The 15,537-nt window shown below is 36.2% G+C and overlaps 4 protein-coding genes and 1 non-coding gene across 8 annotated transcripts in view; 2 read left to right on the forward strand and 3 right to left on the reverse strand.

Moving 5' to 3' along the window:
* Positions 1-4,043: 4,043 nt before the first annotated feature.
* On the forward strand, positions 4,044-6,262 carry LOC110412603 (uncharacterized). 4 transcript variants are annotated; one of them, XM_021423184.2, is made up of 2 exons: positions 4,044-4,168; positions 5,217-6,262. In XM_021423184.2, exons 1-2 carry the CDS (start codon positions 4,133-4,135, stop codon positions 6,123-6,125), a joined length of 945 nt encoding a protein of 314 aa, XP_021278859.1. In that variant the 5' UTR covers positions 4,044-4,132; the 3' UTR covers positions 6,126-6,262. The 4 variants fall into 4 exon arrangements, with proteins under 4 accessions (XP_021278859.1, XP_021278861.1, XP_021278858.1 ...); XM_021423186.2 differs by lacking the exon at positions 4,044-4,168 and adding an exon at positions 4,222-4,661; XM_021423183.2 differs by lacking the exon at positions 4,044-4,168 and adding an exon at positions 4,693-5,040.
* A 1,515-nt stretch (positions 6,263-7,777) lies between these two features.
* On the forward strand, positions 7,778-9,741 carry LOC110412961 (RING-H2 finger protein ATL8-like). The gene has a single exon (XM_021423629.2). The coding sequence runs from the start codon at positions 8,093-8,095 to the stop codon at positions 8,714-8,716; it is 624 nt and encodes a 207-aa protein (XP_021279304.1). The 5' UTR covers positions 7,778-8,092; the 3' UTR covers positions 8,717-9,741.
* Positions 9,144-9,214, reverse strand: TRNAG-GCC (transfer RNA glycine (anticodon GCC)). The gene has a single exon. It is a non-coding gene; the product is annotated as a tRNA-Gly (tRNA).
* A 130-nt stretch (positions 9,742-9,871) lies between the features above and the next one.
* Positions 9,872-12,000, reverse strand: LOC110412962 (large ribosomal subunit protein uL23). The gene is made up of 4 exons (XM_021423630.1): positions 11,883-12,000; positions 11,751-11,791; positions 10,610-10,967; positions 9,872-10,137 (listed from the first exon to the last, which is right to left on the reverse strand). The coding sequence occupies exons 2-4, from the start codon at positions 11,761-11,763 to the stop codon at positions 10,053-10,055; spliced, it is 456 nt and encodes a 151-aa protein (XP_021279305.1). The 5' UTR covers positions 11,764-11,791; positions 11,883-12,000; the 3' UTR covers positions 9,872-10,052.
* A 523-nt stretch (positions 12,001-12,523) lies between these two features.
* The window catches only part of RIBA3 (monofunctional riboflavin biosynthesis protein RIBA 3), a 3,824-nt gene continuing 810 nt past the window's right edge, over positions 12,524-15,537 (reverse strand). The window contains exons 2-7 of the mRNA XM_021423767.1: positions 15,217-15,532; positions 14,820-15,041; positions 14,354-14,679; positions 13,702-13,831; positions 13,303-13,599; positions 12,524-12,912 (exon numbers count right to left, since the gene is read on the reverse strand). Of these exons, the coding sequence (XP_021279442.1) occupies positions 12,646-12,912; positions 13,303-13,599; positions 13,702-13,831; positions 14,354-14,679; positions 14,820-15,041; positions 15,217-15,532 (1,558 nt within the window). The 3' untranslated portion in view covers positions 12,524-12,645. The remainder of the gene's footprint in view (positions 12,913-13,302; positions 13,600-13,701; positions 13,832-14,353; positions 14,680-14,819; positions 15,042-15,216; positions 15,533-15,537) is intronic.

A 15,537-nucleotide genomic window follows, 5' to 3' on the forward strand; every position in this document is an offset into this window, starting at 1 on the left:
TGGTCTCCACTTTATTGGACCGTTCTTCATCTTAACCTTATTGCAATTACTCGGATAACCTTATTTATTTAGTAGCCGTAGGCCACTGTTACTCCCCTCCCAATAGGTTAAGTTTTTAATGCATTGCAATTTTCCTTATCTTATGGCTTTTTCCTTTTCTTATATTAAGTATAGCTAATTAGATGCTAATTAAGCTAGTGGGTATATGCGCCTAGAAGATACGTCAAGCAGTTGAAAAAAAAAAAAAAGGATTGAATTGTAATTTTCTTTTCTTTATTTTAATGTTGAAACTTGAAAGATTTTGTTTGTTAAGTTTTGTTATTCTTTATTGTTTATATATAGTGACTGATAAATTATTTAATTAAAGATAACAAGATTGAAATAGTCAAAGATTGAATAAAACGTAATTATTTTGGAACCTAAAACGTGTAAGCAATTGTATGCAAATTTAAGCACTTGGTTTAGAATTAAATAATTTGAATCAAGGTCAATTGCCTTGTTACTTTTGATTAAAGAAAGGAATTAAATACTAATTTTTTACCTATTAGGAATTGGGCATTATGAAAAACTTATAAAAATTACTCGAACATATCTCTACTTCAATCCTCTTAATTTTTCCTTAATTAATCAATTGATATAATTACTAAAGCAATATTTTCTATTTATTACATCTAAATATATATATATATATATTTACATGTTATTGTAATATATTTTCTATACATATTTAATCAAAACACTCTTGCATGTATACTTTGTTTTCTAATCAATACAAAATAGAATAATTTAGTCTCAAATTTATCCTCGTAACATAAATAGGAATGACCAAGACACCAATGCTCCGAATCAAGCTTCCAAGAATGTGAAACTGGTGTTGCAAAAGGGTGGTAAGAGTGTGGTTCCAAGTAGAAAAGATCATTACGTTCTCTGTCCAATCCAATCACCTCGTCCGTTATAGAGTTTTGAAAAACACACAAATTGGAATAAAACCTAACAAAACAATTCAATTGTTTGATAATCTTGCGAATGGACAGAAGATAGAATTTCAACCATATACTTTTCTTTTATCATACTTTTACACCCTACTCCCTAATCCCAAATTCAACCCTTTAGTTTTTCCTAATAACTAATTTGAAAAAAGGTTGATTCTAGCTCCCAAAGTCTCTTTTTGAGTAGAATACTCTTTTTTGACTGTTAAATTCGTGGATTCAACTAGAAGGAAATATTTGATAAGAGGGAGTTGAAGTCTTTGAGAGCTGAGGTTTTCTTATTTGTTCAAGTTAATTTAAGTTATTAGTTTTACTGACCCAATCCAGAGGATAATTAGGGTCAACTCATAACTCATGCCAGTGCCCAACCGATAAAGCAAAAGATTAAACAATGAATTAAACGCAATCTCTCATACACTCTCACAAGTCACTACATTCATTGTATTAAGCGCACATAAAAAATATTTGCATCTTTGTCTTAAACCAAATATATTTTATAAGTCTGCAGCTTTTGTCTACTTCCAAAGCCAAAAACCAAAACAATAAATAAATAATTTATTAATGAAAAGCTAGCTTTTCCATTAATATTAGCATTACCCAGTTGTACACAGTTCAAGTGTACTGCTAAGAGATTAACAGTTGGATTAAGGAACATTGCCATGATTAGTAGAGAATGTGGCATCATTATTGAGGGCAATGATGTGGGGGTATGGAGGTTTTTGTTCCACAAGGAGTTATTTTATTATGTTTTGGTAATAGAAAATTGGAGATGACATGTGAAAGAGTGCCGAAACCGCTTGTCGGGGATTAAAAGAAAGCAATTCTGGTTTTCGTCTAACATAATTCCTCATCCATGTTCATCGGCTATGTCAGAACGAGGTTTCATCAGGTTGGATTTGTACCTTAAAATATATGAAGAATGTATTAACAAAAAGAAAAAAAAATTTTAGAAAAAGGATTTTTTGTTTTGCATGAACTTTTGTTGCGGCATAAGGATTTGTGCCGTGTGGCAATGGAACACGAACAGTGATTGGTTACTAGAAATTATTTAATCATAAGTTTACCTAATTATTTCCTCCCAAGTTCAATGAATTTTTACATCAATAAAAATTACTCTCGATATTAAATACATTTATATTATAAGCTTAATTTTACCTAATTATTTCATCAGGAGTTCAATGAATTTTTACATCATAAAAATTACCCTCAGTATTAAAAATATTTTAATATTAATTTTATCTAATTATTTCATCGTGAATTCAATCAAATTTTACACGGTATAAAAATTACTCTTAGTATTAGGAATATTCTAGTAATAATTTTAATTATTTATTTCATAGTGAATTCAATTAATTTTTGCATGAATAAAAATTACTCTTAATATTAAAAATATTCTAGAGTAATAATTTTAACTAATTATTTCATCGTGAGTTCAATGAATTCTCATGTGTATAAAAGTTCAAATAAGTAAAGAATGAATTCGTTGAATTTTTACATGTCTAATTTTCATTTTTAAAAAAGAAGAGGGTAAAGAACAGAACAAGCTAAGCATTGCTTACTGCTAGTGATGATCTGAAAAGGCAAGAAACTTAATAATCGGAATTTTGAAGTTATTTTGTTCTGAAATTAAGGGTAATGTTAAGGAGTCAAATACACAAGGTAATAATTTCTCCATGATTATAGCTAGAATTTTGAAGCCTATCCCAATTATTTTTGGTATGCCTTTCTGACAAAATGTTGAAGAAGAAACAAATAAATTTGATTCTCAAAACATAAGGAATCCAAACACAGACACCATCTGAAAACTTTGATGGATTACTTGTCACTAGTTTTATGCTTATTCAGGATGCTGACAAAAGACTATACAGAAATCATGTGGAAATAGGGGTGGGGGGGAGAGAGAAATCTGCCATGGCTAGACAGCTATAAGGAGCTTTTTAAGAGAAAAAAAGTTTAGGGGATTAATATTAGAATAAGCAAGCAGAATAAGTCAAGGCATTATATGGTTGAGTTTTTCAGTTTTCTTGGGCAGTTCACAAATGCAATCTAGGACAGACCCTAAGGCAGATAATATAAAAAATTCTGGGAAAACCCTGATCATGTCCATGGTGAAGAACAATCCAAAAACCATTTTCATGTTTAAGCATAAAACAATCTTTAAAACCCCATGTTCACAGTATGAGATGCATACACACTCAGTACAGATTCAACTCATCTTTATCAAAGATTGCCACATAAACTCGTGTGAGTTGTAATTGTTCAATCCTAGTTGTCGTGTATGACAAAAGGAGCATGAAGGTTTATGCATGGAAATACTTAAAAGATCATATCAAGAAATTAGTTCATTTGAAAATTTTCCCTCCCTTGAGCAAAAGATTGTTGGCAAAGGGTATATCTTAAGCATTTAAAAGCATTAAAACACAAGATTTCATTCTACCAATGAAAGCTATGACTACCAATTACCACAGTTTAGAGAAAGTAATGAACGGTGTTGATCAGCTATTAGTTCCGTGATTAGCCAATGAAAAGAGGGAAAACCATTGCCACCAATGCTTTGGTTTCTCATGAACAAACAACAAAACCGCGTGAACTAGAAAAAGGAAAGATTTAAAAAAGGGGAAAGGAGGAGAAAAAAAAATTGAACAGCCGTTTATTCCCATATATAAAATGCCATACAGAAGGAAAAATCTTACTGGTTTAGTCATTGACCCTTGAGAGATAGCTAGATAAAAAAGGATAAAAATGAAAAAATAATTGTAAACTATGGAGAAAGAAAGGGAGGGAGGGAATTTTGTTTTAAGAAAGAGACAAGAGTCCTGAAAGAGTGGGAAGAGCTTAATGGAGATAAAAAAAAAAAGAGAATCTCTCCAAGGTCTTTTATTTTTTTTTTTCTTATTGGAAAGTTTAGAGCTTTCCTTAATTTTTTTTCATTTCCTTTGATGTGGACTTGTTCCTCTGTAACATTGTGAGAGAGAGAGAGAGAGAGAGAGGAGAGCCATCTCTTTCTCTTGTCTTTATTGGCCTTTGATTGCTCTATAAATGACTGACTAGAGACCTTGTGATAACTCCCTCTCTCAGCATTTTTGGTTTTTGCTCTTTTTTTTCTTTGCATTCATTATTTTTCCCTTCTAGGACCCCAGAAAATGGAAGAGTTGGGTTCCTTGTGGAATTTTCAAGAGGTGGGTCATTTTTCTGTTTCTTCATTTTCTGCTTTTATCTCAGTGGTCTTTCTTTCTTGTTCACCTTGTGTGGGTCTTGTTTAATTTTGAGACATCAAGTCCATTTCATTCTGTCTTGTTCACTTTATCTCTTTTTGTTTTCCGTTAAAGCTATCATTTTTTTGGTTTCTGTCATTCATATTTGAGTTGTTCAATCTCAGAGTTAATGGTTTTTCATGTTAGGTTGGTGCCTCTCTGTTTCTGTTCTCTTCTCCGTTTTCTTGCTATCCAAACTCTTTTTGAAAAGAGTAACCTTTCCGTCTTGAAATGAATAACTTTGAGTTGTCTCAATTCTGACATCTTTTCTTGTTTATAGCAAAAACATTACCACAATCAAATTTTCCTTTAAATATCCCTGTTATGGTATATGCGACACCATTTTCTTTCTTCATTTTCTTTGTGGGGGCGTCAAAATGGATTTCTTGCAGCATTTGGTATGTAGTGCAGTTTTTAGGTAAACATGTGCATTCGTTCTGTCCTGATATGAGCAAAACATGCATTGGTAGAAATGTTGAGTTACTACTCGTCGGTTTTGGTGGAAACTAGTGGTATTTCGTGGCATTAGGAAATGGGGTCCAATGTCTTTTCATGGATTTTTTTTTTTGGGGGTTTCACAAGGGTTTAATGAAACATGATTTCAAAATAAATCATGGTTTGACTGAAAGCACTTAGGATTCACATGGGCTAAGCAGTGATTACACTGTTTCTCCTAACTTTGAACTGGTTGTTGATCCACTTGGTTTATTTGCTTTATGTTGATATCTTGTTAAATATCTATGCTTTTTCCAAAGACTAATTTTGGTCTACATGTCCCCACTGAAGTTATGGGTTTGGTAAATGCAATTTGCTGAAACCATAATGATTCAGTTTTGGTTCCATCTTTTTATGTTTTTGTCTTTATTTTCTGATGCATGCTTTTAAGTGAGTGAGATGTTCTTTGATTTTGTATTGTGCTTTGTCATCATACTTGACGACGTCTGACACTAACCCTTCTTTTCTGAATTAACAGAATTTTGATGAACTGAAATTGAGGCTTCAATACACTACAATTGAGCTCGAGTCTGTCAAAATGGAAGCAAGTGAGCAGATTTGGAAATACAGGGAGGAGGTAAAGCATTTGCTCAATCTTCTAAAGCTTGCGTACCAAGAAAGAGATGAGGCAAGAGATCAGCTGCAGAAACTACTAAACAAGTTAATGCCTTCCAGTCCAACTGAACTGCAACCCATCCTCCATCATCCCCAATCTGAAAGTCCCCTTATGGTTGCAGCAAAAGCAAACTCAAGCATAACTGAATCTAACAGTTTATCAGACACATATAATCACCACTCACATGGCTCTTCCCAAGTAGATTCCTTCTTCGATGCGGTCACTTCACCAGAGTTCTCAAGCATTAACATGGCGGATTCGGGTAGCCTGGGGCTTGTGAATCAGCCCTTTGTTCAAGAGTATAATAATGGTTCTATGCCAACTGGGTTAGTCTCCTCAGGGGTGACCAAGATTGATACTGCTACATCTGTGATTGATAATCTTGCAAAGGGCAAAACTTTGCCTCAGAAAGGAAAGCTCTTGCAAGCTGTTACGGAAGCAGGCCCTCTTCTTCAAACACTTCTGGTTGCCGGGCCCCTTCCTCGATGGAGAAACCCTCCTCCTATGCAGACTTTCAAAATCCCCCCTGTTTCCATCAAAGGTTGTGATTCTGAAAGAGCTAACCAAAAACCAGGGGCCAATCAGAATAGGACTATCGTTCAAAAACGATTGAACTCATCATCATATCCTGAGATGTCTCGTGGCTCACGTCAAATGTGTTCAGCAGCTATTTTGAATTTTGCAGGTTCTGCTTCTACTTCAGGACTGTTGAGTGCTGGTGCTGGTGTTAGCACTCAAATCGTAGCAGGAAAGCGCCAAAGGTCTCAATGAGTTCCAAGAAAAAACCAAAACAAGCTTTGCTTCATTTTTGTAAAGATTAAATTTGAGGGGTTTTATGGTGTAAATTGGATACGCTTTTTTGGGGTTTGAATTAAATGATATAGCATAGCTGCTTCAACACTTTTTAACTTCTGGTTTATTCTTGTATATCCTGATTTCACATTTCTACTTCATTTTTTCCCTCTGTTGCATCAGAATTATGAAAGAAATCAACTGCATAGTACCACCCTACATATACCTGAAAAATCTTCTCCTTCCAGAGATAGCTAAGCCATTAATTTGATGCTAGACTAAACTAAAATCTATTATGATTGGTAAAATGGCGAAAAAATAGGCTAAAATAGTGAAAGTTTTGCCTGTATAAAAGGTGCAGATTCATTCACGAGAGCTCCAAAGACTGCAGATGTTCATGTTAAAAGTTAATTCTGTAAATTCTTTGGAGTACCAGTAGCAAGCATTTCGAATCAATCATCCCAGATACAACGAAAAAGCTGGTTGTTATATTTGAATCATGAAACTAAAAAAAAAAATGTTCACTATCCTCTTTGTTGAAATTTTATATGATAATTTGTTCATATTGCTGGTCTAAACAATTTTCAAGCCCAGGCTCCGGGTTTTCTTAACTTTGTGACCCTGATTGATTCTAGCAGGGATACAAAGAACAATGCTAATCCATTTGAAAATAAACCAGTTAGTGGTTAAGCCAGCTTAACTACTTAACTCGACAAAAATGGATGAACTAGGCCCCAGGATGAAGCCAAAACAGATATGGAGAATAAGGTGATGGAAAATTGGGAGACTGGTCTCAGTGCAGAAGAAACTAATCGTCAATGAAAATGGAAAGAGGTTGGAATGGTAGGTGATTTGGTGCAGCACCTTGTCTCCGGATGGTGGCCGAAGATTTTCTGATTGTTAGGCATGAGTGATGTAGACGCCTTCACTGTTTTACCACCACCACTTTCGGACTTGAATTGCAGCAAATAAGGGCAACTTTCCACCTTGCTCATCTAGGGCCTATTTAGACTCAGAAGTATACATTAAGTGGTAATGGTCCAAGAAATCTCAGATAACGACATAACTTCATAATATGACTATATTTCTTTATTTTGCCTCGAGACTTGGAGCTTCTGATGTCCTCAGAAGAGCAACCAAAAAATGAAAAATGTTTGTAACTCTGCAACATTTGATATTGGCTGTTGCTTGTCAAAATTTGAAAGGGCCCATCCTGATTGGTTTGGTACTGGACTATAATCCATTGCAATTGGCAGTCAAACTCAGATGAGTAAAATGCCCATTGATGAGTTTTTGTCTGTATGGCTCTACTGAGAAAATGAAAGCCAATTTCCAAGCAAACTTCCTTGCCAAGCAAAGTTTTGGTTTTTAAGACCCCTGCAGCGTTGAAATATGTGGTACCAAGGGAAGACATAATATAGTCTACCATAAATTATAAGGTAAGTCTACAAGAACATGTCAATCATAGTGGGTTTTTCTGTTTCTCAATTCTTTTGTCATTTTTTCATTATTGAAACCTGGCAACTTGTATTACTTGAAAGAAATCAGAACTTGGGTGTTTTCTTGTTAGATAAGAAAAGTGTTGAAAGTTGCATGTGTTACAGAATGGAAGAATAAGCTGATATTTGGCAGCCAATGGAAGAAGTTATCCTTGATTTTGTCTCCAATCTTAAATGTCAGTGTCTAACTAGCTGCTGCACTATTTGGCGGCCGATGGAATGAGGCATCTCAATATTATCACCAGTGCCTAGATGTCTTTACTTGCTCCTTTCTAGTTTTAAACGATTCCCCATTTCAGCATTCCACTGGGACTGATATTCCTAGAGGCTTTCTCAAGCAGGTTTCAGGGATTAGCCACCACAAATCCACCAAGTTAGCCTAATTCAAGCCCCTTTTCGCATACTTTGCATTTTCACATTTCATCCAACTATATCTTTGATTATAGCATGCCTTCAACGCCTCATGCTCCATCTTCACCTGCACGACCTGGGCGGTGCAGTCCTTGGGTAATTGCCCCAGTTGCTATCATTTGCACTACCCTCCTGGTGTTTAGGTATTTCAGGGTACTAAAACGACTCTGCTGTGCTTGCACTGCTGCAACATATTCTAGAAACCAGGGTCAAAGGCGATTTCTAGATGACAGCAACTTTGATCCTCCTCCTTCACAGAACCAGAGCAATGCACTGGAATCCACTGTTATACACTCTCTTCCCATCTCCCAATACAAGAAGGAAAACAAAGAAGAACCACAGCCGAGCAACACTGATTGTGCAGTTTGCTTGGGTGAGTTTGAAGAAGGAGATTTGCTAAGACATCTACCAAATTGCACACATGCGTTCCACATTTCTTGCATTGACACTTGGTTTCTGTCACACTCAAGCTGCCCGCTTTGCAGATCAAGTGTTTCTGAGCTACAAATAAGGCCAGAATGCTCTGTATCTATGTTCACGATAGTAGAGACCTTAAGCAGAGAAGATTTCTCGCAGGACAGGGCAGCACATTACCAAATGCTACGCTCTGAGGTCCTACGAAATTCAGCACTTACGTATGCAGCAACAGGCGGTCGATAACAATTTTGAGCATAGAACACACATGGGAAGGGGTCGTCAGATAACTTGGCTGGTAAAGAACATTGGAATTGTACGAAGAACTCTGCTTCCCAGGGCTAAATTAAGCTGCCAGAGTGCAATGAATCAACTTATAAGGGATAAGTTGACAGCAAAAAAATCTCAAAACCAAGACAATTTAGTTCCTGTAGGATAAACGGACACCAATTCTGGCGAAAGCTAATTTTGTAGCGATACAAACAAAAAATGTGGGGCTGTTGCCCCATCTTGAATTTTTTGTATTTAGTCCACAAAAAGGCTGCAGATTCTGCAATCCAAGAACAAAACATCAAATAACCAAATTTATGGACCTTCTAGCTAATTGAACGCTCTTGGTTAATGAGATGGGATGGAATGGTTCACAGTAGTCATGAAATGATTCAAAAACGACTGCACCAGCCGGGAATCGAACCCGGGTCTGTACCGTGGCAGGGTACTATTCTACCACTAGACCACTGGTGCAGATACCCAACACTTAAACGCACCTTTTTCATGATCTCCGAATAATTTTTCCAACGTAAAAGGATCTTTTCTCGGAGCGGCCACTTCCAAAGTTCTTGTCGATATAGTTTATTTTCCCATTAAGAAGATTAGATGCATCGCCCTTCACCATCACTGATACTTGAGTTGAAAGCAGTCCTCAATCAGCGAGAAAGTGGCGACAAAAGATTCATGCAAACATTGAGACCGCATGAAGAGGCAAAAGGTTATATATCTTGCACGTATAAACCTTAAGACCCACCTCCAGAAATGACCAACTAATGCAGATGGTCAAACTCAAATTCATGCAACACACCTCAAATATGCAAACATGTTAAGAGGTTTTTGTCTAAAAACCTTTTTTATAAGTTAGTGTCGCTGCATCCATAAAACCATCACCACGACCACTCGCCTTTGTTATTTTGAAGCTTGCCAATCAAACCAGAATACACATGAAAGACTGATTGACGCACCATCACCGGGATCTTGACTATTGCAGTGGTTTCTGAGCAAATTACTGCTAGGGGAATAAATTTCAACATAAGTGTAATCTGTCCCCAGCTCTCATGGAGATCATGTCAGATGCAAATAGCTAACTTTCATGCACTAAACCATTTTCAATAAAATTTCAAAAACGAGTAAATCAAAAATCACCTTTTGTTTTAAGTTAAACCACGGAAGATTAACTGGCAGTAAACACAAGATTACAACTTTAACAGCTAAACTTAAATCTCCCTGCTCGAAGTCTCAAACGAACTGTCTTTACTCTTTGCAACAAAACAAAAAATAGATGCTCAAAACAAGGTAGCCACCAACTATCTTAGATAATTCCAATTTTGTTTGCTACGTCCAAGGCATCGTAATCAGGTGTCAACCTAACGTATGCCTTCTTTGTACCATCAGGCCTGCATCATCAGAAACACATACATTAAGTCTGCATAATACCATAAGCATAAAAGAAGGGTAGAAAAGAGGAATATATAGAAATGAGTTGAATGCATAATCAAGAAAACATCAAAAGAAGGAGACAAAACATTCAAGAACACAAAGTAACCATATATACTGCTTTAGAATATTCAACACATTGTTCTAAAACAAACAGGACAGAGAATATCATATCTACACAAGGAACAAATAATTAGAAATACAATAATATGCCTAACTAATGTCTTATTCTTTTAAAGTCCTCCTCATGTAGCCTTTTAATAACAAAGGAGTTGTCCAAATGTATGTCAAATATTTTGCCAGTTATCAACAAATAACCTACTGGTCTACAAACTCCTGAAGAAATGATCATATCAAACAATACAACACCCTGAGCTATAAACTAAAAGCTAGTGGACAATATAATAGGCAACAAGCACAAATAAAGATTACCTGATCAAGGTGTTCACTTTCTTGGCCTGAATATCATACATCTTCTTGACAGCATCCTTTATCTTCTTCTTGTCTGCACGAATATCAACAATGAAAACCAAAGTGTTGTTGTCTTCAATCTTCTTCATCGCTGACTCAGTTGTGAGCGGAAACTTGAGAATCTGATAATGGTCAAGCTTGTTCCTTGGTGGAGCACTAATGCGTGGATACTTAGGGTTCCTATCCTTCTTCAAGGTCTTTGGCCTGTGGAATGTAACCTTTGTTCGGATCTTCTTGGCCTTCTTCTTAAAAGTTGCTCCAGATTTCACTGCTTTTGCAGCCTTCAAGGCCTGCGCCTTTGGATCTGCCTTCTTCTCAACTGCATAACATACAACAGTCAATTTAATAAATGAAAAGAAAAGCTACAAATGCCATTATTAGAATAATTTATATTCTGGCCGAACATTAAACTATGCAACTCCAATGCCATTGCAAAAACCATATCCCACAGAAATCACTTAAATAAATTCAAATAAACCCCTCTAATCAAATATTCAAATGTGGCAGCAGTTACTCATACAACCGGATTCACAGCACAGAGTAAAACCAAACTAAGAATACAATCAACAGACCACAATAGCCCAAAGATACAATCCTATAAATATCGGAACAACAAAGCTAACAACGTAAACTCCACATTTGATTGGCTTGGCTTGAGTGTCATCAGCAAGTTCATATAACTTCCAATGAAAACAGTTAAATCAGATATGAGAAAAATTTCCCAATCCAGCATTCAAAGTTCCATAGCTACTCAATGAAAGGGCAAATAAAAAGAACATAAGTTATGCAATGAAAAGCTATGCCATTTAATTAATTATCTCCCTATAAGAACTAATCCAAAAACCAGACAAAGACATTAGAAAAAGATCAGAACTAGACTTAACAGTAGCACTAAGTTTACAAAAGCAATAGAATGCCAACAATCTCCAACCAGCAGAAAATAAAAATACAAATTTAAGCTCATTTCAACTCATTGCATCTATCAACAACCAAACAGAGATTAGATAAACAAATCACAGCTAGAACTAGTATTATAAAGAAAACCAAAAGACATGGAAGCAAACTATGAAGTTGGAAATCAGTAAAAGCTCAATCCAAATACCTTTTGGAGCCATTGGTTGCTGCCTCAAACACTTCTAAACCCTAACCAGAAAAAAAAATTACCGAAAATGAAGCTTCAAATCCTTTTAAAAACCGAAATGAGAAAGATAAAGAGAGAGAGACGACTAGAAACCTGTCGATGGGGAAAAGCGGAGGAGCCGTTCTAGGGTTTGCTGGGAGAGGGGAAGAGGAAACTAGGGTTTATATAGATAGGGTTTTCAAAATTACTTCTAGTGTCCAATGGCCTCTCGATACGGGCCTGCTTATCCAATTAAAAACACTAAAAGTAATAGGCCTTTGTCCATTTTGTAAGGGCCAGATTAGGATACCCGGCCATTTAATTATTTTATTTTAAAAAAATGAATGTTATTTTGAAGGTTTTAATAATTTAAAATAAATAAATTATATCTATTTATGTTTTTAATTTTTTATTATTTTTATTACACTTAAATAAAATTTTATTTTTTTAATTTAAATTCATATAATTCAAAAAAATTAACAACCATCAGATTCAATATCAATTAATATTTTCTATTCACGTAATATATGATATGATTTGAGAATGTAATCATGTTAATTCCTATCATATCAATTGTAGATACATTTAACTGTCATGTGATTGTGGTCATATGTTGCCTGCATGTAAAATACTAATTATTATTTGAATATTGTGATTTTTTATTAAGAATAAGAATTCTGAAAATTAAGAAAAAAATCCGAAAGAAAGGTTTACTTATATCAGTTCAATTATTATCAATTGCCAGGTTGGTAAAATTTTATGTAGAACAAAAACAATAACTCCTTATGTGTTGGGTTTGAAAATTTTTCTTTCTATATCATGTGTTCCAAGTGAATTCTTTCTGCTTCTGGAGCAGAGCCAAGTTGAAACAAGTGTATCATTCTGGCTTATACTCCATCTCAGACGATTCTTTCTTATTTACAGTTGGTTTGGTGAATTCAGCCAATGGTCCTTGCAGATCAGAACCATAAATATGACCCATCTTGGTACGCTTTGTTTCCAAGTACCTCTTGTTTTCCTCTGTAATGGGTGTCAAGACCGGCACTCTTCCAATAACAGCCAAGCCATAACCCTTGAGACCAGTGAACTTGGCTGGGTTGTTAGTCATCAGGCGCATGGTCTGAATGCCTACGTCTCTCAGAATCTGCTGTCATCATAAGTTGAAGAAGTTAAACATTGTTGAAGTCTAGTTGTTAGGTTACAAAGAGGAACATTATCAGAATGGAATGATGCAGAAAACTACTTTGACAAGGAAACCTATGGACAGTAATTTTTAGTAGGTAGATTCTGAAAATGGTTCTAAATAAAGCACTCTGAAACCATCATTTACACCTTATGATGAAGCATGATTGCTATATATTAGTCAATATGGAGGCTAAATCAACCAGGGTCTAAGAAGTTGAAGGATATGCATGGGGGAAAATGGTGTGTGTCTGATTTTTTCTGCTAAATACATGGCAACTTGTCTATCCCCATCGTTTGAAACTGAGTTCTTCTATTGATGATTGAGGGGGAAGGGGGATGAATGACTGACCTGGGCACCAATACCATATTCACGAGCATCCACAGCTAAACCAAGTTCAATGTTGGCTTGAACTGTGTCATGGCCCTGATCTTGCAAATTATAGGCCCGGAGTTTGTGACCAAGGCCAATCCCTCTCCCTTCGTGACCTCGAAGGTAAACCACAACTCCTCTACCAGCTTGCTCGATTATCTGCATTGCCAAATCCAACTGGTTGCCACAATCACATCTTGCTGATCCAAAAATATCGCCTGTTAAACATTCTGAATGAACTCTTACAAGAACATCTTGTCCATTCCCTATGTCTCCCTATTTGAGGTTTGAAAAGAGAAATCAGCTTGGCAGACGTCTTTGGACAGTGTGAAGTTAATAGAAAACAACTGAACCTTGTTTTACAAGGAGCAGTTTTACCTTAACAACTGCTATATGTTCTGTTCCGTCTAACTTTGATCGATAGCAGTAAGCCTGAAATAGACCCCACTTCGTAGGCAGACGTGAAATGGCAGTTCTTTCAACCAACTTTTCCCTCTTTCTCCGGTACCTTCGTAATAACAGGCCACATTTAGTGCAACTTGAGAAGACAATGGGAAGACGACAGGCATAATATTTCCATGGATAAAACCTTAATTTAAATATATGGAGAAAAGCAAAGCAAAGGTTCAATAATGAATTGACAAGCAGAAAGAATTTCAACTGGCAAATATATTGGCATTGAATATCTAAACAGTTTTTGGTCAACTTTATGCTACATATGTTTATTTGTTTACTTGATAAAATTGTATTTGAACTAACAAGTACAAACAGGAATGGGCGATTCTGTAGGATAGAATGCTGTAGAAGTCATATACTCATATATTACAGGAATATTTCTTTATAGATGATTCACTCATAGCTTTCCATGAGTGATTAGAGACATTTCTGGCAATGTCTGTGCATCAAGGGTCAATAAACAATGTCACTCAATTCGGAATTAAACCCATGGAGAGAGCCTATGTAGTTGAAACTTGAAACTGCAAGTGTAACACCGACGTTGTTAAAACCAAGTTCCATTCTCATTGCTTACCTGATCAGATCAGTTATTGAGACAAGTGGTATGCTATGCTCCAAAGCCAACTTTTGTAGAAAGGGCAGAGATGCTATAGAACCATCCTCTGGATCAACAACTGTTGAAAGAACAGAAACCGGCCGCAAACCAGTGAGCATGATCAGGTCCACAGAAGCCTCAGTATGACCAGCTCTCCTTAAAATCCCACCATTCCTGTACTTGAGGGGAAATATATGACCTGGCCTTCTGAAGTCATCAGGCTTTGACTCTGGAGAAGACAGAGCAAGAACAGTCTTTGCCCTGTCTGAAGCCGACACTCCTGTTGATGTACTGGTTTTTGCATCCTAACAAAACATATGAAGTTACCGGAACAGCTTGAATTAAAATATTAGGACAAGCTTCAAATGGCATTTTAGAATTCTTAGTATGCAACAAGTTAATTCAGTGCTTACAATTTAACAATCTTAAGGCTTGCAAAACATACCACTGTGACTGTGAAAGTTGGGGCAGAAGAATCTTCATCTTCACTTTCTGGTGACATGAGAGGAAGCTTCAGCCTTTCAAGATCCTCCTCTTTCATTCCTACAGAAACAATGCCTGAACCATGCTTAACCATAAAGCCGATCTGCTCTGGAGTTGCATGAGAAGCTGCCATGATGAGGTTTCCTTCGACATCCTCATTTTCATCATCTACAACAATCACAAACTAAGAAAATAATGCAGTGTTTGTCAACACTAGTCATGTTGTACATAAAACAGTTAAATAAATATTGGATCAAAGTAATCCATTCAATTCACATTGAAGAATTTTAATGCTGATCCAACTAAAATGATCACACAAAGGTGCAAAAGGATTAAATAGAGTGACAGTGAGTCCTAACCTTTCCTTGGTGTAATGTATTTAATGCCTGCTCAATGGAAGCGAATCCCTTAGAAGGGCAGTCAGGATCGCCCTCAGCATCACTAACGAAGAAATCAATGGTTTCAGGGGTAATTTCAGCATCCACTGTTCCAAATGGTGCTGAAGCTGACTCATCAAGTGCACCCAACAAGGATCCATTTTCAGCCCCCTTCAACGAGCTGTCATCAAACAGGTTTCCAGCTCCAATCTCAGATACCCCTAGAGCACAGCAACTAGAATTCAACCATCTTTTTCTGTACAGCCTGATTTCTACTCCACGAGGGACACCAAAACACCTAGG

Source organism: Theobroma umbraticum, unplaced genomic scaffold (genome assembly GCF_002168275.2).
Source record: "Theobroma umbraticum cultivar Fairchild unplaced genomic scaffold, ASM216827v3 scaffold_95.0, whole genome shotgun sequence".
Lineage (NCBI taxonomy): Eukaryota > Viridiplantae > Streptophyta > Magnoliopsida > Malvales > Malvaceae > Theobroma > Theobroma umbraticum.